Below are 24,754 nucleotides of genomic sequence, written 5' to 3'. Positions count from 1 at the left end.
GTGTGGGGGATGTGATGTGGTACAGTGCTGGGCCCAGACAGAGCTGATTATGATGAGTTCTGCATTGTTTGGAGCTACACACACACACACACACACACACACACACACACACACACACACACACACACACACACACACACACACACACACACACACACACACACGATGGTAAGCCTCATGGACCCCCTCCCCACAACTTTTTTTCCTACTGGGCTATAAGGGAACATTCCTATTGTTAATTTCATTGATGAATTATTGTGCGATTTCAGCTGTAAATGAAGATATGATGGATGGAGAAGTGACACCTAAAATTGCAATAATCATTTATTTTTTACAATCTCTAAACGGAGTAATTTTCAGGGAATTCTAATACAGTGAACAGAGACTGTTCGTCATTTTGCTGGATACTCCTTGGAGGCCCCTAAAGGACCCCTACAGCCAGCTCAAGACTGTCCGCTGCATGGGCCCCAATACTCTTTGGGAACTGCTGTTCTAACCTATGATGGATCAGCCTTATATGATGTCCAACACATGCAACCACACACAAACACACACACACACACACACACACACACACACACACACACACACACACACACACACACACACACACACACACACACACACACACACACACACACACATCAGATACCAGAGGATACATAAATGCCTGCTGTACAACAGCTGCTGATTTCTGCAATAAGCCATGAGAGAAAGTGGTTTATATCAGTGAGTTTGGAGAACCAGCAGGTTTCCTTTAAGTGGCACTAGGGGCACCCCAGTAAAATGAGGAATAGTTCAATTTCACAATCATTTATTTTACCAAAATTATCCCAAATTAGAGAAAAGAGTTACGAGTGAGAGTGCAAAAGTTGTAACCCTTTTATTACACAGTCTTGAGGAAAGCCTTCCTTATAATAAGGAAATTGTTCCAACTATGTGATGTCATCAATTTCAGTGGATTTTTTTTTTTGTTTGGGCCATGAATATCTTTTAAACTTATGTGGTGACAGGGCAGTGAGTGAGTTATATTGTTTATCTATGAAATAAAAAAAAAGATATGGTGTGAAAGTGTATATTTATTGGTTATGTGTGCTATTTGTTTCAGAAGATTGTCCTTAAAGACTGGCAGAAATAATTAAAAATAAACATCTCAATCTCTCTTGAGTTCCACGGCATATTAGAAATGCAGTTTAGCCACATGGGAAAATAGGATACTATTTCTCTGGTCTACACAAAATAAAACAAATTAAGCTGTTCTATATTTAGCTTAAAAGAGAAAAGTTCAGGTTGTCCAACTTAATAATGGCCTTGTTGATCGCTGCCTGTTCTACTTGTGTGTTAATCACCTTCCCCAGGATATATCCAAGACTGCTGCTTGCCTGTCCAGCTCGCATTAATTTAATCGCTGCTCAGCTAATTCATTGATTAATTGGCTCATTAGTGATGCCTGGCAACATCCATTTCTGCCATGACAGTCTGATGTTTCAATAGAAAAGGAAAACAGGCTGGCAACAGCCCAGTTTTTCCACAGACCCACTGTGCATAATGTCCAACCACTGTCAACAGTTAGTCGCACAATTGTGTCACTGTATAACTGCCTGGTTTTGTGCCACAGGATGTGAAATGAATATGAAGGTGAACTGTGCACATTCTCCGTTCTTGTCTGGTTGAGTAATGTCACTTGGGTTTCAGCAGTGGGTGACATCATTCTAAGGGAAAGAAAAACTTAAAAAAGCTGGAGCGACTGTTAGAGCTGCACGACCGAGATGAGGTAGATGCTTTTATGAGAAGACAAACTGCTGCTGCAGATTTATTCCACAAGTCAAGGTTACGCTGCTCTGACATGACGAGTGGCTTCCAACTCTGGGACAAGCTGTCGACAGCTAACTAACATTACTATTAGTAATAGGAGGCGATAGGACCCCGCTGCACCCGTAACAAGGAGCGGGATGTTAGAGTGACCAACAACAATACGTAGATAGGAGTTGTAACATCACTGGCCAAATGACATGTCCATTAAGTAGCATAGACTTATATGTTTCCATATGACTTATAATTTCCAGCAGTGGGACGACTCCATTGGGTCAAAAAAAAAAAGTTCCACTGCATAGACGTCTATGAGAAAATGACCCTACTTCTCACTTGATTTTGGTTCCCCAAGTAAACGTTTCCATAACAAGTTCATGGTCTCAATCGCTAGTTTCAAGTCTTCTTCAACACAGCATGATGTTCATTTAGTCAATTATGGTCCTATTTATTGTAAACTTGACGATAAGCATGGCATGCTTTAGGGCGTGGCTACACACCAACCTGTCAATCATGACAGAGGCTGAGCAATGCTAACCATAGCACTGTTTTACATTAAAATGGTCTGGATTGGTAACATTTTGACAACCAAGCTAGCTAGCTTGCGCTAGCTGGTATCTTAAGGTAAAGTCTGCCGATTTTCGGTGTACTGCTGTACATACAGATGAAAGGCGACAGTTTCCGGAGGTCCGCGCTTATCCGACGGCAAAACTCCGCCGGATGACTTGCGTCACCCGGTTAAAAATCGGTGACTTTCCCTCTTTAGCATGATTCTGCATTAAGCCGTCTTAGTAGCGTCATCTTCCCCAGCTCCGCCCTCTTGTCCAAATATGGTCACTTCTGGCTTCAAAACGGCAGTCCACAAGCTAATGGGTGACGTCACTAATGCTAAGTCCATTATTTCACAGTCTATGGCTTTAACTTATGAGTTAGACCACTGAGTTAGAGATTTAAGCATTAAAGTGTGTCAGCTTTTCAGAAAACCAACATGCTTTTCCTCAACACCCCCATACCCACAAACACTCTCCCACAATTCTGCACCATATGCCCATGACAAGTGCATAAAAATCGTTCCCAAGCGATAGCACAGGCCAGCCCATAAAAACTTAATGCACCTAATTTTCCAGTAATCAAACTTTTATAGACTGCAATGGCTTTTAAACTAACAAATTTTAATTATCGCTTAATTTTAACAGCAATATTAACACAATCCCTCATTCTGGGAGTGTTCATTCTCCATGAAATATTGAGTAGGGTAAACAGCAAGGCGCTGTCCGCTGGCTCCTGTTCAAACAAGGAGCCGGCAAACACAAAGGTGAGCTAGGGGTCGCTGAGGCCTTGCCAGTACCACGTCGGGACTACGTGAGCTGCACAGACCTCTGGGAAATGGAGCTTCATGAGTGCCAGCACACAGAATCAGTCTGCTGATGTTGCACTACTCCATGGCACTGATCACTGGTGTATGTTGGTCAGTGTTATAGCGATATGATGCTGCAGTGGGTTTGATTTGACAATGATTTGAGCTTTTTTTTTCCAAATATCCTCGGCTACTTTGAAGTTAAGATTCTCCTGCTGCCTCTTCTGTGCTGCTTATCAAATCCCTGCTTACAGTACCAGCAGAACGGGATGTTATTGACTGCTGCCCTTGGGTGGCTGAAAACTAGGCCTTACCACCCAACACCAAGCCACAGAGACAAAGTGCTGACACAGGCAGATAAGGGGAGGAAGAAAGAGAAAGATTAAAGAGCAGATTCATTATCAATAATTAAGGCAAAGGATTTATTTTAATGAATTAGAGGATGTCTTTATCTACTCTTTATCTCCTTATCACACTGCTAACTCTCTCTCTTGTCCTCCATCACACATACATGCACGCCCTGCACACACACTGGCTCGTGGTTTTTGTGTGACTTGACCCCTGCCTGCTCCGTGTGGTCCATATTGCCACCATGCTGGTTCCAGGCAGGGCTCTTCCGCCCCTGCTCCACCCGTCAAGCCTGGATGGTCCCAGCCCTCACTGCTGGGGCAATATGGCCGTGCTGCACGGCATGCTGGGACGCGGCTACAAGCCCAGAGCCCGGCGTTGCAAAGTCAGATGCCTGCCCAGCCAAGTTCGGTCCCTGGCACAGCAAGCTGAGCGGCCGCAGCAACGTATATATCAATTCTGCCATGTGAACATACAGAAATAAATGTGGTGCATTATGTAAAACTACAATATTGGTTTACTGATGCGTCAGGCCGATTTTTTAATTTTAAAATAAGATGCGTCATTGTTGTCCAATTCTGATTAGATGTAAATTGACTGCAAACTTTTTAAAAAAAAATTTTAACCATGCCAAAAATAAAATTCTCGAAACAAACGGACACATTTAAAGACACAAATAAAGATACAAAACATTTACATAATCTACATCTACTTTTACTATTGGCAGTTTCAATACAAACCGAGTGTGTCCTCCCAAAACCAGCCATTCTCTACAATCTTCTCACTGCATGTAATAACGGATGCTCCGACTGTCCCTGTCTTCGTTTTGTGAGTCATCACACCTGCGCTGCATGCATCATGCTAGCTATTTCTGGATCTGTATTAAAGCTTTTTCACCTGGTTTTCTGTTTTCTTCCGAGGGATTTTAGCACCCGCTTACTTGGCTCAGACATACAGTAATTCTGTAGAAAATAAATACAGCAACTGCACTCAGCAAAACTGGGCAGATTTTAGCAATTAGACATCTCCAAAACACTGAAAACATTCTCTCCAGCTGCTTGTATCATGCCTCCCCCCCTACTTAAACAAATATATCTTTCTTCTGGGTTGTCAGCACTCCTGTTTCAAGAGTGATGAGTATATTAGTTCAAGGAGTTTATTATTACAAGCGTGAAAATGGCAGGCGTTTTAACAATTACCTATGAAAACAGGTATGCGAGACAGGTCAGTTGTCTTTTGGCGCCCTGTTTTTAAAGAACTAATTACAAGCAATTGAGGCGAGGTCACTGCTGTCAATCACGCTCTCAAGCCACTCCTTGTTATTGAAGTGTTGATTTAGGTGCCTGCGGACCCGCCGTAACATCAGGGAACACACACACACACACACACACACACTGAGACGCACACCAAGGTCTACATGGTAAACTACAACAAATATGAAAACAAATGTAACTATGTGGTGAAATGTGTAAATTTTCTTCAGGTGACCGAGAAGGCAGAGAATTCATTTGCCAATAGCACTGTCACACATGTCCACTCATGTACAAACATAATGTGATAGAAGTCCGTTTCAGTCACATATGAAAGTGTTTGTGCTGTTACTCTAAAGAAGTGATGTACAATTCATTCCACGTTCCTCCTTAGGGGCAGCTATGTGTTGCTGTAATTAACACCACGCGTTCAAAACTGATGGTTTTACGCTCTTTTTGTTTTACAGACAAGATAATGCTATTGTTGTCCTGTGAATGAGCAGGAAAAGGCATTATTGATGTGCAACACTCAATCAAAATCAATAAATTCAAACTAGTGGGAATCCATTTACTATACCACCATTTTCCCGCTGGGCTGGCTCAGACCGCACACAGCCATTAACTAAGTAAGTGAGATTATATATTCAGAAGACAACGCTCTGAGGAACAGGGATAATTCAGCTCAGTGTGACATTACAAGTGGGTGATAACTAAAGTGACAACTACTCATTATAATTTTGAGCTGTAATGCAAAAACGCAACAGTACAAATCTTTTAAAAATCCCTACACGTTATTACAATCGGAAGCCACGCAGCTAGGTTTATGCAAACTTGCGAGGACATGTGGTCCCCGTAAGTATACAGCAACAATAGAGCACACACATGCAGGCAGACAAAAGGACAAAAAGCCCTCATCTCCGCTCAGTGCCTGCAGTGAGGAGTGGTGGTGTGACTGAGACGAAGACCCAGTTGTGTCACTTTATAACAGTTCATCTCTCTCTCTCTCTCTCTGCATCTCCCTATTCCTCTCTCCCCCTTCTCTCTCTTTCTCTCTCTCACACCCTGAACCTGTCAGATAGTTGGAGTCTGTCATCTCACCCATCCTCCCCTCGGATTCCTCTTCCTCCTCTCCACGATGTGTGGAGCTAATATTAGCCTTGTTGACCACCATTGCCTACTACACTCATTAGTGGGAACTGATTGTAATGTGACAATGTGTTTGGATTACTTTTTAAAAAAAAAAATTAAAAAAGGTATGGACAAAACATAGTTTTCCTCATTTGAAAATAATCAGTTTGAAATAAATTGTGTTTTTAACATGGCCTGCTGCTGCTTGTGTGGGTTTTCGTCAACCTTTAAAACATGCATGGTAAGCTAAAAGTCGCCTCCATTTGACAAGAAAATGTTCAGGTTTGAAACCAAAAGGAAGAGCTTCATCTGGCTGATGATCGCTGCAGTGCCTATAGGCTGCCTACCTGAATATGTTTTGTACAGTCATATTTTCGGCTAACCAGGCTATACAGGTGCCTTTTATCTTTACTTTCAAATACATTTTTTTTTTTTTTAGGAATTAGCACCTGGGTGTTGGGCTAAGACTGCTGACTGCCCCGTACTACTTAGAGAAGTTCAAATGAGGACAGATCTCATGTGGATCAATAACGTTTAGGCGGATTAACCAACATGAAATAGTGATACTAAAAATCGTCAGCACTTTCAGACTTTTAAAACCCAAATCCCAAACCGGTGGGACTCTATCCTCCTCACAGATACCCACCCAAAATAACTTGGCGTTTGGCTAAGTGAAGCCTGGCGTTACCTACGGCTAGTCAGGTCTCCTCCTCCTCCTCCTCCTCCTCCTCCTCCTCCTCCTGCTCCTCTTCCTCCTCTCTTCCTTTGACTAACAGATCTCCCCAGTATTCTAAAAATACCAGGTGAACAGGGCCGTGGAGATGGTGATGATACTGCCTCTCTGACACTGTCCCACTGCAATCCATCTCTCCACCGCCTGCCAGCCAGCATATGTTTGCAATTGGCTCCCCCAGCAACCCCCATTGCCTCTCAACCCCCCCCCCTTCCTCACTGGTCCCCAGTTGCCGGTTCAGATACCCCCCTACACACACACACATACACACTTCCCCACCCTTTCTCCCCCCCGTCTCTCTTTCTCCCTCAGCTACCGTCCTAGTCTCTAGGTCTGGGCTTTCAAAGCCGGTGCAGTTATCAATCATTGAGCCAGCAGTCATGTTGGACCAAACCACTCATATACACACAGACACTCAGGCACATACTTCCCTCTCTTTTTCCAATTCTTTCCTCCTCCCTTTCTTTCATCTCCCTTCTCTGTCTATCTCTTTGTCGTCCCATCTCACGCTCTCTCCCTCCCTCCACCTTCTCTGATTTCCTCCTCCGTCCTCTGCCTCCTCTCCTACACTTGCCCAAATTTGTTCCACTTAATAAGCCCTCCCCAATGACCTTGTGCTAATTAAGCTGCACTGTGTTGGAAATATGATGGTTAATTAATGATGAGATAAATTCTGTCTGCAGGACTGTCAGAAAAATGATGACTCTATGTTTTACAGGTTTAAATAGAACAAACCTTGTGGCCGTCCTCCCTCTAAGTGCGCATGCAAGGGAGTGTGTGTTTGTGTGTGTGTGTGTGTGTGTGCACACGCGCAAGGGATAAAAGAATGATCTTTTGACGACGAGTGGGAGTGTACAGTTTGTGTTTATGCGTATAAACATAACTATATGCAAGTTTACATGGGTGTGTATTAAATTCACATGCAGTGACTCAACATACAGTACATTACGTGTGTGTGTGTGTGTGTGTGTGTGTGTGTGTGTGTGTGTGTGTGTGTGTGTGTGTGTGTGTGAGATGTAATGATGTGTGGCATAATACTTATTGGCTGGGCAGACTGACTGGTGTTGGTTTTTGGCAAAAACACACACACTAGCAGGCAACACACAGACACTAGGAGCTTCATTCATGCCCAGTAAGCTTGTGTGTGAATGTGTGTGTGTCGTGTGTGTGTCCTCTAAGACCTTGGCAGTGTTGCCACCTTCTTTAACTAAAACAATGAACACAAAAGGTCTTTTGGAGCAAAAGGGTGATGCACTTGGAGATGGGATGGGATTTTGCTGACTATTCAACTTAATCCAAGTGCAGTCCTAGTCAAAAACTAGGGCTGCAACTAACGATTAGTTTTCTTGATTAATCAACGTGTAGTTTAGTCTATAAAATGTCAGAAAAAGGTGGAAAATGTCAATCAGTGTTATCCAAAGCCCAAGATGACGTCCTCAAATGTCTTGTTTTGTTCAAAACCCAAAGATATTTTGTTTACTGTCACAGAGAAGTGAAGAAACTATTCACAAAAAATTTCCCATTTAAAAAGGTGCTCTAAGTGATGTGATGCATTTTTTAGGCTACATTTTTCGTCACATACAGCAAACATCTCCTCACAATCCGCTAGCTGCCTGTCCCCTGAACACACTGTAAAAAAATGCGGTCCTCAAAACACGTGCTTGAAATGTATTTGTTTGTGTAACCTTCACCGGCTTCACTTTGTAGCTTTGTGATTATAAATCAACAAACTTGCGATCCATGACGTTGTGCATTATAATCAGATGAAACACGTCGCGTAATAAAAGTCTGAAACACATGGCAAAGTTAAAGTGGAATTAGGGCCAGAGCGTATATGCATATGCAGAGCGTGCAAGCTAGCGAGGGATCAGCGGCACGCTGCAGGCAGCCACCGCCCTTTAGCGTGGCCCTGTTCGGTACTTTGTAGACATGTCGCTAATAATGCAACATTAGGATTTAATGGAGACGAACAAAAGTTGAATTGATTTTATGGCTCAGAGTCTGGTGGGTTTTACTTTCAGTTTCCAAAGTTGAAGCTTTATATTTATATTTAAGACTTGGCAGAAGTGGTTAAAAAGTAAAATCCTTTATATAAATTACAGTGTTACTAACCCGCATTCAACCCTCATTTGTCTACGGAGCCCACCATTACCTGAGGTTTTGGCAGTTGGCCTGGCAGGTGCCAACTGGACAACAGAAGCACAGATGTTGGACTGGCAGGTCATCGGTTCAAAAAGTGGCAAATAGGTTAAAAAAAAAAAAAAAAAAAAAAAAGAACTGTGGTTGCACTGGGTATGTCACAGATGTGAACATATGTAACTGTGAGTATAAAGCTACCTTTGGATAAATAAAAAGGTTACACTAAAAAAATGTGGATCAAACAGACTTGAAGCAGTTGAGGATATGAGGATTTGTTTCCATCTAATCCAGATGAACAGCTGACAGTAGAGATTTAGCTGATAATGTCAGAAAGATGGAGAGGCATCTGGTCGTGTTGCTTACTTCCATATCTGAAGGCACTTGTCATATCTAATACCACACGCTGTCAAAAGTATCAATTTGGTTGTGGAGTAATGAAAAAGCGGGTCTGTTTCTATTTTAGCAGCTCGCTTGACAGATTGAGAGGTGTTTAACGTCTCGTTTTGGCTTGTCAGGGTGTGTGTGTGTGTGGTGTGTGTGTGTGTGTGTGCGTGTGTGTGTGTGTGGGGGGGGGGGGGGACTTCACAACTTCATCCCCTCATCTTTCTTTTTCACACACATACACAACGCACGTACACTGACAGCAGGGCTCTGCTTCTGATAGACAGGGCCAAGCGGGAGACATTACACATACACAGAAACACACACTCGCATACGCCGACATAAATGGTAAAAGAAACATCATTCATCCTTAATTCAAGAGGGAGAGCGGAAAGTAAGATGAGGGATGGAGCCAGATAAAGTTTGACAGAAAAAAAAAAAAAAAAAAAGAGGATGTAAGCAAGAGACCGAGACAGACAGAATGAGTGAAAGCCATTTAACTCATTAGGGAAAGGGAGGAACTCAAGTTATATTTAACTTTAAATTTACTGTAACTAGTGGGGACTTTTTTTGCTTAAAAGCTTGCAGACCTCCATAGGGGTTATAGGAGTCATCCTCCACAATGTAAAATTAATTGTCTGCTGTATCTTTCACTTCAGTAAAGATTTTGTCTTTGAAGTCTTTGACTATAAAGCAAATTTGATGTAATGCAGAATGTGGTTGTGTGTTAAATTTACCTTTCTTTACGCTGTCCAACGCCATGTTTTCCCAGCAGGTGGGTGCTGAGGTGTTTCTTCATCACAAAAGCCCATCTACAAAACACACAAACAGAACATGGGTTAATGTACATAGTAACTATTACAAGTTTGTCCAGTATGGTGTCATTCCATCTGTCTTCTGCTGTTTATTTCAAGAAAATATGAACAATAAATGCATCACTTCAGTACAGTGTGCCCATAGAAATAAAATGATATTTCTATGAGTGTGCCTGACAAATTCTTCCTAGGATTATAAGAGGAGGATAGGACAAATACTTGAAGATGTGAATCACTGGGAGAAAGCCTCTGCAATCATGTGTATTGAAATAAATGAACCAGAGTTCTTAAAGTCAAGCTGGATATAAACACACTCCGTTTGTCACTTATATAACAGAAAAGATGCGTCTTTGTTTAGGTTATTCCTCCATTTTGCTTCCCGTAAAGACGTGATTCGCTTTAGGCATATGGAGGGACTGTCTGTTGCTTGTCCTCACTGAGTTTTAAATATAATCTGTCATAAACAGGTTTTTGGGTGGAGAGACTATTGTTATTTCAATAGATGGCAGGCCATAAAAACAGACTAAAATGTAAAACAAAACTTTCCACCAAAAGAATAGTATAAAGTTTGAGAATGTTTGTTTTACGAACACCATTTTGGTCAGACAGTAGAGTGAAAATCTAGTCAACGAGTTCCACATGTTGTACATCAACGTGTCAAACAGATATGTACGTACGTGCAAGGATTCAAATGCACATGTATCTACGGCAAATACAATTGCACGCACACGCAGTCAAAAAGACCAGGGTACCGTGGCTTGACAGTGACCACAATGTCCCGACTCTGTCGAGGGCCCTGAGTTTACCGTGTCTCCTAAACAGCATATGAAAACATAATGAACGGATGACAGGACTAACTACTTTGACATCCAAGCTGCTTCACCAGAGTTTTCGTCCCCTGGCCTTTTCATTTAGCACCCATCACTTCCCATTATTGTGGAACTGAGAGACAATGACCACATCTGAGAGCTGAGGATGGAGCTACATGAAAGAGGCCGAGGGAGTTGAACCGACAGTCATGTGGTTGGCACTGTCACTGCACACACTCGGTGCCCCCCATCACTCCTCCCTTCCCTTCTTTTCTGGAGGTTTTCACTTTGGTTTCTTCCAAGTAGATCATTATTCTATTTTCCCTCTGGCAAGCCCCGTCTGTGCCTTTCTGAAGCTTTCCTTCTACATTTAGCAGTCAGTCTTTCATGAAGTGAAAGCATAATTATTTCACTATTTACGTCGCTATGTCAGCCCCTCTCTACCCCAACGCCCCCCTCCAACGTCTGGACACACACACACACACACACACACACACACACACAAACACACACTGAGGCTGTGTCCTCCATCCCATTATGGCCCCGGAGTCCTGTCCGTCACCGAGGCCCCCGAGGTCGACGCTAACTAACCACCATATAAATATTCAAACATATTCCGCTGTTTTGCCCCACAATCATCACTTTACATTTTCTCAACCCTCTCTAACTCAATCCATCCACCCGTCCAGAACGTTGCCTTGGAGTTAAACTGGGAGCGAGCGTATGACAAAATCTTGTATGGTCCAATCAGGGAGAACGGCAAGATCAAAATCCTAAACTTTTCTGGCCCACTGGAAGCGCCTCTGACTGACGGCATCATCTATAAATAAACAAACAGCATAATTAAGATAGTTCTGAGGGGGTGAGGGTAAACAAATTAATCAATATATTTGAGAGAAAAGCACGGCCTTGGAACACTTCACACGTGCCTGTTTAAGTCGTCGTGTTTAGACGTGGAGAAAAAAGAGCTTGCAAACATTTCTGTTAATTATGTATTACAGCTGTCCTTCATAAACCTAATTACAGAGTGCTGAAAGGCAACAGGGGCAATTTGCATATGCGCATGAAAGACAAGACATATGCAAAATATGATTTTAATTAGCAGTCTTTGATAGCAAGGGGTACAAATCAAACTGGCATGTTGTGAGATTCTAATATCGGCCATTTTTTTTTCTTTTTACTGGATTATTCTCAGAGTGGCACGAGTGCAAGATGGGCAATGCCCTGTGGAGGCACCTGGCACAGGCTGCACACACACACACACACAAAAATATAATACATTTACAATTAGCTATTCACCATATGATTATCCAATACACCCAAACTATTACTACTAAATTACAGGCAACACACACACATACATATTCGAATTCAGACAAAACCAGACATCCACAAGTACCCTATCTTTCACAGTAATGCCCTGTGGAGGCACCTGGCACAGTCACACACACACACACACACACACACACACACACACACACACACACACACACACACACACACACACACACACACACACACACACACACACACACACAAATATCCCATATCTAAATGTTAAAGGGGCAAATCCATTTGTTTAAGGCAGTGTGTAATCAGCCCCCTGCCCTTGGTGGGTGTGCATCCTCTGCCATCCAGGTCAAGGCCTCAGCTTGTCGTCTTGCTGCCTTGGGCTGCATCATCAGCCCGAACCATCAGCCTCAATGGTTATTGTAACAAAGGGATACTTTAACATGCCATTCATCCATATCAATTCTCTTCCCCCCCATGAATTGAACTAATAAGGCTGTGCCTCTGCCCTCCAGGGAGTCTCATAATATCCATTGCAGATATGAAAAAAGAAAAGAAAGAAAAGGAAGAAAGACGGAGACTCTGGTGTTTCACGTTCGACTTTCCCTTCAGACTAATCGGCGCGCCACAGCTCGTTAGGTCCGTGACGTGCCGGAGCTTTACCGATAAGCATGGGAGACACGGCTCAATTACCCACAGTTACAATCTTTCTCTCTCTCTTCCCTCCCGCTGCCTGATGATGAAGAGATAACATGTCAATATTTGATACAAACAACTTCATTTGCCTAATGGTGTTCCTGGATAGGCCCATCTACAGGTCCGGAAGGGATGGGAGATCTAAGAAAAGGCCTGGAGCAACACTCAGCTTAGACGCACCGTAGCCCAACACCCCTCAAAATCACACACACCCATTACCGAGAGCTGTGCACAAGGCATGCTGGGATAGAGCCAGGTCAGACATGACATACTTTGCAAACTTTGAGTTAAGTAACTTATTCAGCTGGTTTCTTCAGGTTTTGACATTTCACCTTGAAAGGTAAAAGACAACAAATGCACTGTAGTCTTTCGCTTAATTCTGGCATCGCAAAAATAGGTCATTATACCCAGTACCCCCAGGTAGAATACCACCCATCACAAGGGTTGTTTTGATCCAGTAACCAAACAGTAATAACAAAACAATAAAATAACAGCAACGATGGGTCAAAACAGACGATTGGTACAGGGTAAAGTTAACCCAATATCTGTGCTATATGAATCCAGCGTAGGGCTGGGCAATATACCGATATTATATCGATAGGCTAGATATCGTCGTAAATTTTGGATAACGTAATATCCTGATATCACACAAGTGTTGTCTTTTCCTGGTTTTAAAGGCTGCATTACAGTAGAGCGATGTCATTTTCTGAACACACCAGACTGTTCTAGCTGTTCTATTATTTGCCTTTACCCACATAGTTATTATATCAACATAACTGATGATTATTTATCAAAAATCTCATTGTGTGCATATTTTGTGAAAGCACCAATTGTCATCCCTTCAATATCGCCACAATATCGAGGTATTTGCTCAAAAATATCAGGATATTTGATTTTCACCATATCTCCAAGCTCTAACCCAGCGATTTCTAGTCTGTGGAATCCAGTACAATTACTTTGAACAGACTTCCCGAAAAATTCATAATATGAATTACGAGCAGTTGTCCTGAATCCCGACCATCCTGTTCTTCCCAAAAATTAGACTAAACCCAAATTTTGATTAGTTATAGCCTAATAAAACATTAAATACTGATTGTTGTGAAACAGTATTCTATTGTTATGTTCTAAGCCTACATGAATTATGGCAGTCCTAGTTTTCTTTTAAGCTCTGTACAATAGTGCCATGAATTGATAAGCAACTACGCATAGCGGCGACGCAAGTTTTGACTTTCAGTTTTGACTTTCGTGCCAACTGTTGCTACGCCCACCCCTATCTCCCCTGTCCCGAATTTCACCCATTCCCATCTGGTCACCCTAGGTACTGGAACAGCATTCCTGGGAAATTTGAACTTTTGTCACAAAGCAATGTGAACCTGTGTGGTAGGAAACACTTTACCCTGGCAGTGATGGAAAGAAACCTCTGGTTTAATATCAAATGGGCACAAATGTCAATGTCTCTTATTCACAAAAAGATCCAGTCTATGGACACAATAACACATCTGTATGTCTGTGACTGTTCATTTTCTGTCTGTCAGTTCACTTCTAAACATTTAATGCATCGTTATACATGGTGTTCTTCTTGTGATCGCCACACTGGGGAAATGGAATGAAAAGCATCTTATTTTCTCCAAGACACTACAATGAACGACAAGAAGACTAAATTAGAAAAGAAGGTGGATAAAGCTAGCGCCCATATTTCAGATTTTTTAAACAGCTGTGTTGTCCTAACTATGGCTGTTGCGGACAAAAGTTAGGAAACAGCTGGCAGAGTTTCTTATAGTTTTTCCCTTTGAAAATGACTGAACATCCAGTTTGCTGCCTGCTGCGCGCCGCCACAACGTGAATGCAACATAGGAAAAGCTATGAGCTGAAAAATTAGGTCGAAATCGAACAAACTGCTGTATTGTAATTGGTTAAAAGGTAACTGAAAAACCATTACGAGAGCTACCAGATGTAGGGAGCGCTCAACCCTCACCGTGCAAAGCCGCAGAAACCTGGGGAAGAAGAGGGATTCCATGTGGGAAAGATGAAAGGGGAGGAGGGGATGAGCTCTGAAGTTATGGGACTATGCTTCAGCTCTTTTTGAGGAGAAGCACACACATACACACACCCTTTAGTGGTCCGCTGGGCCCCAAAGAAATGAGTGTGTGCGGGCTCATCCAGCCTCCTGTGCCAGTCCTAATGATGGCCTCCACCTGCTGCTTTAATGTCACAGCTGGAGCGCCCTCCATCCCTCACTGACTCTGACTGCCATCAGCAGCAGGTAGCTCCCCTCTGCACACTCCTCCCTCCATCTCCTCTGCCATCTCAGCTTCCTTCATCTCTCCTCACTTCCATCTTCTGTTTCTCCTACCACTTATCTCAATATCACCTCCTCCCATCCATCTCTCTGCTACACTTCTGCCCACACTTCTTATTATCTTGCAGCAACTACATTGTTTAGCATACCGCCCAGTCCTGTCCATATTTTCCCCCAATTCTTCAGCATCATCTTCGTCCTTTTTTAATTGAACCCAACTTGCATGCAGGGTAAGTTAAGGAGCACCAGGATTTATGGGAAATGTGGTCTTAATTTAGAGATATGCAAGAACAGTGCCACTGGTGTGTCAGTCAGTCACTCCAAAAGGCATCACAACTAATTTGACAATAATGTATTGACAGAAGAAATGTCATAAAAACATTAGCACATTTAATGTCGAAGGATGAAGGACCCACAATCTATATTTTACCATTGAAGGGAGACCCATAGCATAAAAAAAATAACTTTTCTCAATGTCACAACTAATTTACTCTTCTGAATAAACATAATGTGTTTCTTCCTTTTAACTTTTTATAAACCCATCCTGGAGAAGCAGAAAACCTGCAGGTAAGTTGACAAGTCTAATCTGAGAAGCTTTGACAGGCAGGCGAACTGACAGAAGAACAGAAACCAACACTTGGCTGACAGCAACCCTGCAGCGCTGAGACAGCTGCCGCCATGTCAGACAGACAGATAAACAGACAGGAACAAGAAGTCGAAAGATAAGATATTTATTGACAGACAGAGCGGCTGCTTTCCTGACAGACAGACAGACAGACCGACAGGAAGACATCAAGAATAAGGACTGAGGAAGGAGGGATGATCTGCTGAGCTCACAAGCTGAGTTTAGTGGATGTTCTACAAGCAGCCTATAGCAGTAGACGGGGGGGGGGGGGGATCTAAATGTGGTGTCAAATTTGCAGATGTGGAGATAGATGGTGATGGAATGATGAAGAAAGAAAAAGCCACAGGAGAGAAAGAAGGGAAATGAAGAAATATGAAAAACCATGATGGAGTATCGAGATAAGCTGGAGTGAATATGAACTTGGGGGGGAAGAGGAGCAGAGGCAAACGCAGTTTGTCGGGCTGTCGCTCTGTTTGAGGAAGGCAAGAGGGGACTTCGCATCAATATGGCTTGGGCTTCTAAGAGATCCGTTTATGGAAACAACACATCATGTAACAGATATTGGGCAGGAAAATAAATAAATAAAACATCGGAATTGATTTTGTTTGGGTTTTTTTTTTTTTGTATGCCTGCGCCAGAGCAAAGCAAGCACTTGATCTATTCTAAGATGATCTTGATAAAAAAATAAAAGAGAGGCAAAGTGTTTCTCTGGCGACTGATCAACGTCAAGCCTCTCAATGAAACAGACACCTCTCACTTATGATGCCGCCGCTTGTGCGTGCGTGCCCGTGTCTGCGTGTGTGTCCTCTAGTCTTAGAGGAGGTACATAAAAAGCTCACTTCGCCTCTCCAAAGGGTTTTTTTGGATCATCTGCTGAGGCAGGTGATGGGGCTTGACGGATTGATTGAGGCAAAGTTCTCATCGACAGTGGCAGCGCCCCATAGAGTTCCCAGCTCCAGTGCACACTGTTCCATTAAAGGATCATTTAGAGGGAGAGCAAGTTCCACCTGCACTTATGCAGAGCACACCCTAATGTGAGATGAAACAGACATTTTCAAGCTACGGGAAAGGGAGGGAAGGAGGAAGGAGGGGGAAAAAAAAGATAGAAAAAAAAAAAATTATAATAATGAAAAATAAAAATTCAGTCCCTTCCCAACAGCGCGTTTCCATCTTCGAGAGAACGGCGATTGATGAAATAATCTATTATTGATATCATCATCGTTATGCGCCGATGGCAGTTTCAGTGTTAAAGGAGCCCCCAGCTCTGAGCGTCATAGCACTGTTTGCATATTATGCTACTCAGCATCATTATATTTTCTAATTAACTGCTTTAATTTGGGATTTAAATTCCTAAGTGAGGGGAGAAACTTGAAAACGCTGAACAAGAGAGAATAACCCTGTATTTGGTGTCGAGATGAAAGGAGAGGTGTAGAAAGAACAAGGTACAGACAGTAACACAAGTGGCTATATAGCCCTTTTCAAAATAGACGTGTATTAGCTGCCATAGCGCAAATACGATTAACCTTTATGGATAAAAAAAAAAAAAGAGAGAAAACTCTGACTGACGACTGAACATGTCCTGAGAAACATTTTAAATGAAATACATAGAACGTTCTAAACTGCTGCTGTGTTATGGGGAGGTGAAAAGGTCTCATTTTACACAACAAAACAAAATGAACCAAAAATTGCTGGTTGTTAAAGGCCGTTAGCTTCTGTTGCTAATGCATCTCTCTCCTTCCTTCCCTTCCTCTCTGCAGTGCAGTTAAAGATATGAAAAATATATGTGCTTCTTTTGCTCCCCCTCTCTTCCACCGCGCCGTGTTAAATCATTAAAGAGAAGTCCTGCTCATTATCTCTCTAAACAAAACTTCTCTTAAACCAAATAAATCACCGTTGCGCAGCGCAGCTAACAGCCGTGAAGGGATAAATTACAAAGCGCCTCACTGGCAGCGCTGGTATTTTAAAAAGCTTGCTGCACAATTTCTATGATGTGCAGTAATTTGTAATGCAGGTTTCCTTATGTTTATAAGGTCTCTTCAGGTGTGTGTGTGTGTGTGTGTGTGTGTGTGAGCTGGGAGAAGAGGTGAAGTGGGGAGTGAGAAACAAAAAAAGAGCCTATTTGTGATCTTTGTACTTTCAATATTGTTAAGTTTGTAGCAGTCTAAATCTAGCAACAATATAAATTATTTTACATCGTTGTTTGCATTGAAGGTCAAACCTTCAGTTAACGTCCTGCATGAAAATGCCACCAATAGCTAGCATTTTGTGTTGATATTAAATAGCATTACATTTAAACCTTTTATGTATTAAAAATCAGTTTCTGCCAGTATTCTTGGCAGGTTGGAAACATTTTTGAGTCCATCACAGGATGCAGCTAAAGGACGTATTGACATCATTCATTTAGAGAGAAGAGATGTTTGCTTTCATTTCAAGATTTACGGTCCAAAGCGGTCCTTCTTTGAAGGAGTAGCGAGACTAAAAACTGTCTGTGGTCAGAGAGGTTGCTACGCTGTATCAGAGGTAGACAACACTGCTGATGCTAGCATTATATTTTTAATCAGCCAGTCAAACTGATATATTGTAACCAGTTTTTTCCAGCTGACCGTGGCGCCATTATAACAGGAAAACACAGCAGCAGGGCCTCATCTCCTGTTAAAGAGTCTAATTGAGGGGAAAGACACCAGCCAGCACTCTCACCTCCGTCCCCACCTCTGCACCCTCTGTGCTCCTTCAGGGACCAGGAGCTGTGATGAGCCCCCCCCCCACCCCCCGAACTCTCTCTGGCCCCTAGTGGGCAGATTAAACTGCGGATAACAGGGATGCACTTGGGTCCGTTTACAACAGCAAGCCTCCCCTGTGCCTCCTGGGGATAAAAACCAACAGTATCTCCGAGACCCCCCTCCACCCACAAAAAAAAAAAACGGGGGGGGGGCAAACATGATTTATTCAGTCTGTTTACTGTACACTGGATTTGCCTGTCCTCTGAGAACAAATTAAATGTATAAAAAAGAGGCAGTGAAGAAAGAAAAGAAAGAGAGAGAGCTATCAATATAAATAATTAAATCCCAGAAATAAAAAAAAAAAAACACAAAAGTCTAGAGGCGTGCAGGGTCTTTAATTTCCACAGGAGATCTGATAGCAGCCTTTGCTCAGTCAGGACACACACTAAACTGTGGAAGTGACAAAAGACGCGTGACACAGAATCTATTCTGAATGATAACTTATAAAATCAAAACGCCAAAAACTACGGCTCTTAAAAAAATGAGGCAGAAAAAGCAGGTTTATGGGAAATCAAAGAACACCAGGTCAGCGTGTTCAACCCTGAGCGATCGGGAGATGCTAAGAATGAGGAGCGAGAAAGGGGAAGAGAGTGAAAATTGAAAAGAAACAAACAAAGAAGACAGCCTCTAATTTCGACCGCTGTTGTTTCGGTGAGTGGTCTCGCACATTAAAAAGAACTGAAGCAACATGACAAGCGAGAGTTGTATTTCTCTCGCTATAGTTTTGCTAAAGCAGATAATCCATAAAACATAAGGCATAAGGCCTCTGTATTGACGTTTTTCCTCAGCCAGCTGAGTGAAGGGCGTAGCTGGGGTGTCAGGCCTGTCTGTCGGCCAGCTACCACTCTCATTATCCCCGCGCCTGTGTGAAGGCCAGCTAAGGTTACACTCCAGAGGAGCAAAATAAACCGCTATGGTACTAATCTAATATTCAGCCATCCTATCAAAGAATGACTTATTAGGCTCAAAGAACCATAACTGTTGATGGAGAGGGAAAATTGTACAAAGAGGAAGTTCACACACTCTGGGTATGGAAAGTTGAACTGCAAATGTGACACCTGACATCTTCTCTGGTTGATGATATTGAAAAGTACTTTCTCTCACCTCGGAGTACGGTTCGAAATATCTCCTTAGAGGTGCAGTGATGTGTCAGCTGTCTGAAGAAGAAAAAAAAAAAAAAGGACTTTCGGGAGATTGAGTCTGAATGCACCATTCAAGTGTTATTATACAGTAGATGCTCTTGCCTGCTACTCAATGCTAGTGCACTTCTACACCTTTCACAAAGTACACACACACACACACACACACACACACACACACACACACACACACACACACAAAGGATGTCTTTGTTAGGCTATGGATGCCGTTGTCTTGACACCCACCATCTGCCGCCCCAGCAACAGAGAAGAGTGAAGAGAAGACTTTCTTTCTGGAAACTCGCCCTCCACCCCGCAAACCCCACCCCACGCCCCTCTCGACAAAAACACCCCGCGAGCTTTTACTCAGACAAGTGCTGGCCTCCCTCCCACCGCTGACACTCTCTGGTGCTCTACAGGTTGAATCGCGGCTCAATAAACAGCCAATTTCTACCTTTTCTAATGCCTTATTTAAGTCCTTGCTGAAATGAATGAAGTGGTAAACAAACACTAACGATTTACAGAGCGAGACAGCCAAACATTCCTTCTATTTTTTCCAAGAGCAAAGAAAACCTTGTGAAAATGTGAAGATCTCGTTCACTTATTTAATAAAAAGCCTCGTCCCATTGAAGTGGGTGTGCGTGTGAGTGCGGGGAGCGAGAGGGAGGGAGGGAGGGTAAATTGCAAAGCGCCTCCTCAGTCCCATTCTACAGACAAGAGATGTATCACAGAGAGCAAGCACTCAAAAGTAAATAAGTAAATAAAGTGTGCTATGCAGATGAGGGTGACGAAGCCTCCATCTCGGCCTATTCTGCAATGCACTGGCCATTCATCACCTGCGCATGCAAACAACCGGCTCTGGTCCTTAGCATATTCGCATATTCTAATGAAGGCTTGCATGCAAATGAGGACGACCTTTTCCTTTTGGCTTTTCCTTTTTTTTTTCTTCTTCTTCTTTTTCTTTACAACTGTACATTAACAGGAGGGGAGTGGAGAGTAGTGGCTGTAGTGATCTAAACTCGGGGACACTGTAATTAGGCTAATCTATTACCAGACGGCGGCTGTCAAAGAGCTTTATAGCAAAGGACGGACTTGTCAGACACTTTATTTATTAAAACTGCCTGTGGATCTTTGTCGACTGATGGTCAGTTAGAGCCACAGAAAAATGTTCCCGCACAGTGACGTGGGATCATGTCGAACAGACCCAACACAGGCACCCATGGGACCTTAGCGCTGCCCCCTGGACCTTTGAGGTGCTAGAGAATGTGCAAGCTAATAGTTGCTGTGGGTGTCTAGTTTCATACCAACAGACTGATATTGGCTTTAACCTGAATATTAAATATAGTCCAAAAAGGCTAAAAATAATGCACCTTTTTTAAACAATTAGTGATTGACTGAAGAATTGAATGACTGCATTGGTTGAACAACTCTTAACCTGAGCATTTTGAGTTGAGCATAGTTAAAATTTTGAAAAAGCATATGCTTTTTCAAAACTTCTTTCCCTTTAACAAATATTTTCAAAAGCTTTTATAATAAAGACGCGTCAATCTGAGGTCTGTCCGTGTCACCGTAAGCTTTTAAATCCCAAATTTGGTTACTCTTAACATCTAGCTGTCTGTCTTTGCATTTGACTCCCCGAGCCTGGCCTCTCCTCTCTCTTTCTGTCACCAGTGACCAGTGGAGGGGAGGGCAGACCAGCCGTCACCAGCCTCCCCTCTCCTGTCCACCAGGCAGGGTCCTGCGCTGTCGGCGGGGAGGCGGGAGAAAGTTATGCCTCCTTACTGTGACTTTGAACTTTCTCAGATGAGGCATAAATATTGAAATATTGAAATGAAAGATGCGGCGGGCGCAGAGGGGATGGGAGGGGAGGTGGAAGAGGAGGACGGGGGAGGTAGGGAGCGAGGGAAAAGGGAGAGAGGATAGACGGATTGGGGGGGTAGAAGAGACAGGAGGCCCACTGAGAGAAGAGACAAGGCCCTCACCCCTCTGCCAGGCTGCATTCTAGCAGGCCGACAGTTATGGATAGGAAACATTACTGCTGCTGGTAATTAAAGCAAAAACTAATACTGTCTCTTGGATGAGGGGGTTTCATAGTGAGCATCCATTTGTCACTGCTGCACACTCGCCAAGGCCAGATTAAATCACACACATATTTAGTCCTGCTGTGCACAGAGGATCTATCTATCTATCTATCTATCTATCTATCTATCTATCTATCTATCTATCTATCTATCCATCTATCCATCCATCCATCACATAAAGATTTTGAATATTTACATAAACACTATTGCCAGCTTTAATCTAAAACCAGTGTTCACACACACACACACACACACACACACACACACACACACACACACACACACACACACACACACACACACACACACACACACACACACACACACACACACACACACACACGTAGGTCAGCTCCTACTAAAGACTCCTCAGTGAGGCAGTAAGTGACTGAGTGACTGACTGTAGAGTGGCAGTGAAAAGGCCACTGGCTAGGGGGGGTGTAGTGGAGTGGTGGGCAAAGACGAGGACAGGGGGAGGAGGAGGGGATGCCATGTCACCAGACGGAGGGGATCGGTGACACTGAGCGTGTCACAGGGTGACGGCTGCACTCTGCTAGGACCAGCAGCCCCTCCAGCGCTGTCAGAGGAACCAGCAGCTCCAGATACTGACACTAGCAGCCATACTGACAGGCCAAACATGACTCGTCTCCGCTCTTGCCACAGACGAGGCCTGACGGCACACAGAGACACCGAGAGAAGGAGGGATTAGAATTGGGGGGCACAGCAAATGAATACAAACGGAATGTGTGTCTCCTGAACAGGACAAACAGAACACGCCACTGCGTGGGCCAGAAGAAGATTCAGTGAGGAGAGTCAATGGTGCAAATGCAGTCAAAAGTAGATTGTAATTGCACTCAAAGTGGATTGGTTGAAATTATGTCAGCCAGTTTACACTGAATAGAGACCAATCAATAGTGGCCTTCTTATTTTATAATGAGTGGAAAAATTTAACAATGGCGACATGGCTTGAAAAGAATTATTTTAAAGAAAAGTGACCCTTTCTGAAAGGAGGGAACAAAGAAAGAAGAAAAGGTGCATGGTGTGGTTTAAAAACTATTTAGATTGTGTAGAATCCAGACCAAGTTACCATTGAAACACTTAAATAGCAGCCATGATAGATAATTCAATGTTGCCCTACTTTAGGAGCATCACACCAAAGAAGACACAGCTGATGTTACAGGCACAGCTTAGCTTAGGTTAAGTCAGACTCTCCTAGCACAATGTCATCCTATCCTTACTTCTTATGATTTCACGTCTAAGTTGACCTCATGAGGTTTTACAATACGGGCGGAGTTGTTAGGAAGGAAAACTTTTTTTTTTTAGTTTGGATCCAGCAACAGAGACAGCATGGGGGGAAGGTGGGAGAAAGGAAAGAAGACAATGATAAGATATAGATGGAAATATGGTGATTTGAGGGTAAAAACATGGAGGGGGGAGGGCGGTAATGCCAAAAGGGGAGAGGGCAGAAAACAGAAAGGAGAGAGAAAGACGGAGGAGATGTAGAGGACTCCGAGAGAGAGAGAGAGAGGCAGCGCAGCGGCGAGACTGATCGCTGTTGATCTTCACGATAAGCGCTCCCGACAACTTGTGACCAAAGTGGCGCTTCGACACTAATCGGCCGCGAAGGCTGACCTGCAGCGAGGCAGCGAAGTTCAGATCACATAGGGCCGGCGCTGCAGCTCAGACGAGATGGACCCAGACAGGAGACATCCAGGCATCAAAACTCCCTGAGAAATTGCGACATGGCTTCAGTGCACTGTGAGAAGAACATAAGAGGAAAAAAAAAAAAAAAGCAGGCAGTGATACTCGGTGCTCTTGGCAGTCGAGGCAGACTTATCTGGCTTAAGATGAAAAGAGAAGGACAGAGGCAAAGGAGAGTGGAGTGAGGGAGTCAAGGGAAGTGTGTAGGGGAGGGGGGGGGGGAGGATGGAAAAATATGAGCAGAGTAAAAAAAAAAACCAGAAAGATCAATTTTATTGACAATTATCTGTGAGCTGGACTGAGCTGAATTGGAGACTAACCTTGAACTGTGTGTGTTCAACCTCTGCAAGACATAAAGGGTGTGTGTGTGTGTGTGTGTGTGTGTGTAAACTATACCAACAGGTCTGAATACTTTCATGAGCAATGAGTTAACAGGTCAAAAAGGTACAAAAAATAAATAAAAGTAAACTGGGCTACATGTGCAGATCTTTCTGTGCTATTCTACTGGGCCCATTTTTTGTCAAAACAGTCCCAACTTCAAAACAGTGAAAGAAACAAGACTCTCTTTACTTAAAGTAGAAATATTTAGTTTACACTTATTCCCACTAGTTGTTCTGATAGTCCCTTTTTTTACTAGTGTTGGGTATCGTTTGGGTTTTTTCCGATACCGGTGCTTAAAGCCATACTTTTGCCAGTGCCTAAACGGTGCCTCAACCGATACTTAAAAAAAAAAAAAAGAAGAGCACAAAACGACAGTTGCCGACATTAAAGAACGGCTTGTTTATTGCTGCATATATCGGCAGCTGCACACTGTTGTACATCCCAGTGTTGGAATCCTCTACAGTGAAATAAATTCACACTTCACACCGTTTAGCATTAGCTGTCAGCATTTTAACAGCTGCTAGCTAAGGGATGCTAACGTTACCTGCTGTCAAGTGCAGTGTTAACTAGTGTCCCGTGCAGCGATGCTTCTGTTGCCTGTAACGTTAGTTTCCGAGCATCAGGGAGAAGCGCAGGCATTTCAGTGGCACCTAAAGCCGCGTTGCTATTCGGTCCAGTAGAAACCGGTTGTTTAGGCACCGGTGCCATTTTAGCACCGAGTTTTGGTACCCAACCCTATGTTTAACGCAAACGCAAAAATTATAGGAAGATCCAACGTATCCATCATATGTTGGCAAATACATCAGGGCACTTTGTGACATTGACTGTCCAGTTGAACCCTCCATAAAATAAAGAAAATAGCACCATAACAAACTCAACCTTCATGAATGGAACATTAGAAAAAATGCATTACACACTGATCTCAGTCAGTGCAAAACCAACACACCGACAAGGTCATGTAGTAGCACAAAGATGGTGACAATATCAAAGAAC

General features: G+C 43.1%; 1 protein-coding gene across 2 annotated transcripts in view; it reads right to left on the bottom strand.

The window, feature by feature from the left end:
• Window positions 1–24,754, bottom strand: part of znf407 (zinc finger protein 407) — a 151,732-nt gene that overhangs the window by 76,646 nt on the left and 50,332 nt on the right. For both annotated transcript variants that reach the window (XM_028581420.1, XM_028581421.1), the window contains exon 5: window positions 9,883–9,957. In XM_028581420.1, coding sequence (XP_028437221.1) covers window positions 9,883–9,957 — 75 coding nt within the window. The remainder of the gene's footprint in view (window positions 1–9,882; window positions 9,958–24,754) is intronic.

This window comes from Perca flavescens, chromosome 6 (genome assembly GCF_004354835.1).
Source record: "Perca flavescens isolate YP-PL-M2 chromosome 6, PFLA_1.0, whole genome shotgun sequence".
Lineage (NCBI taxonomy): Eukaryota > Metazoa > Chordata > Actinopteri > Perciformes > Percidae > Perca > Perca flavescens.
Note: the sequence above shows the minus strand (reverse complement) of the source record. Positions and strands in the feature narration are given on the sequence as shown.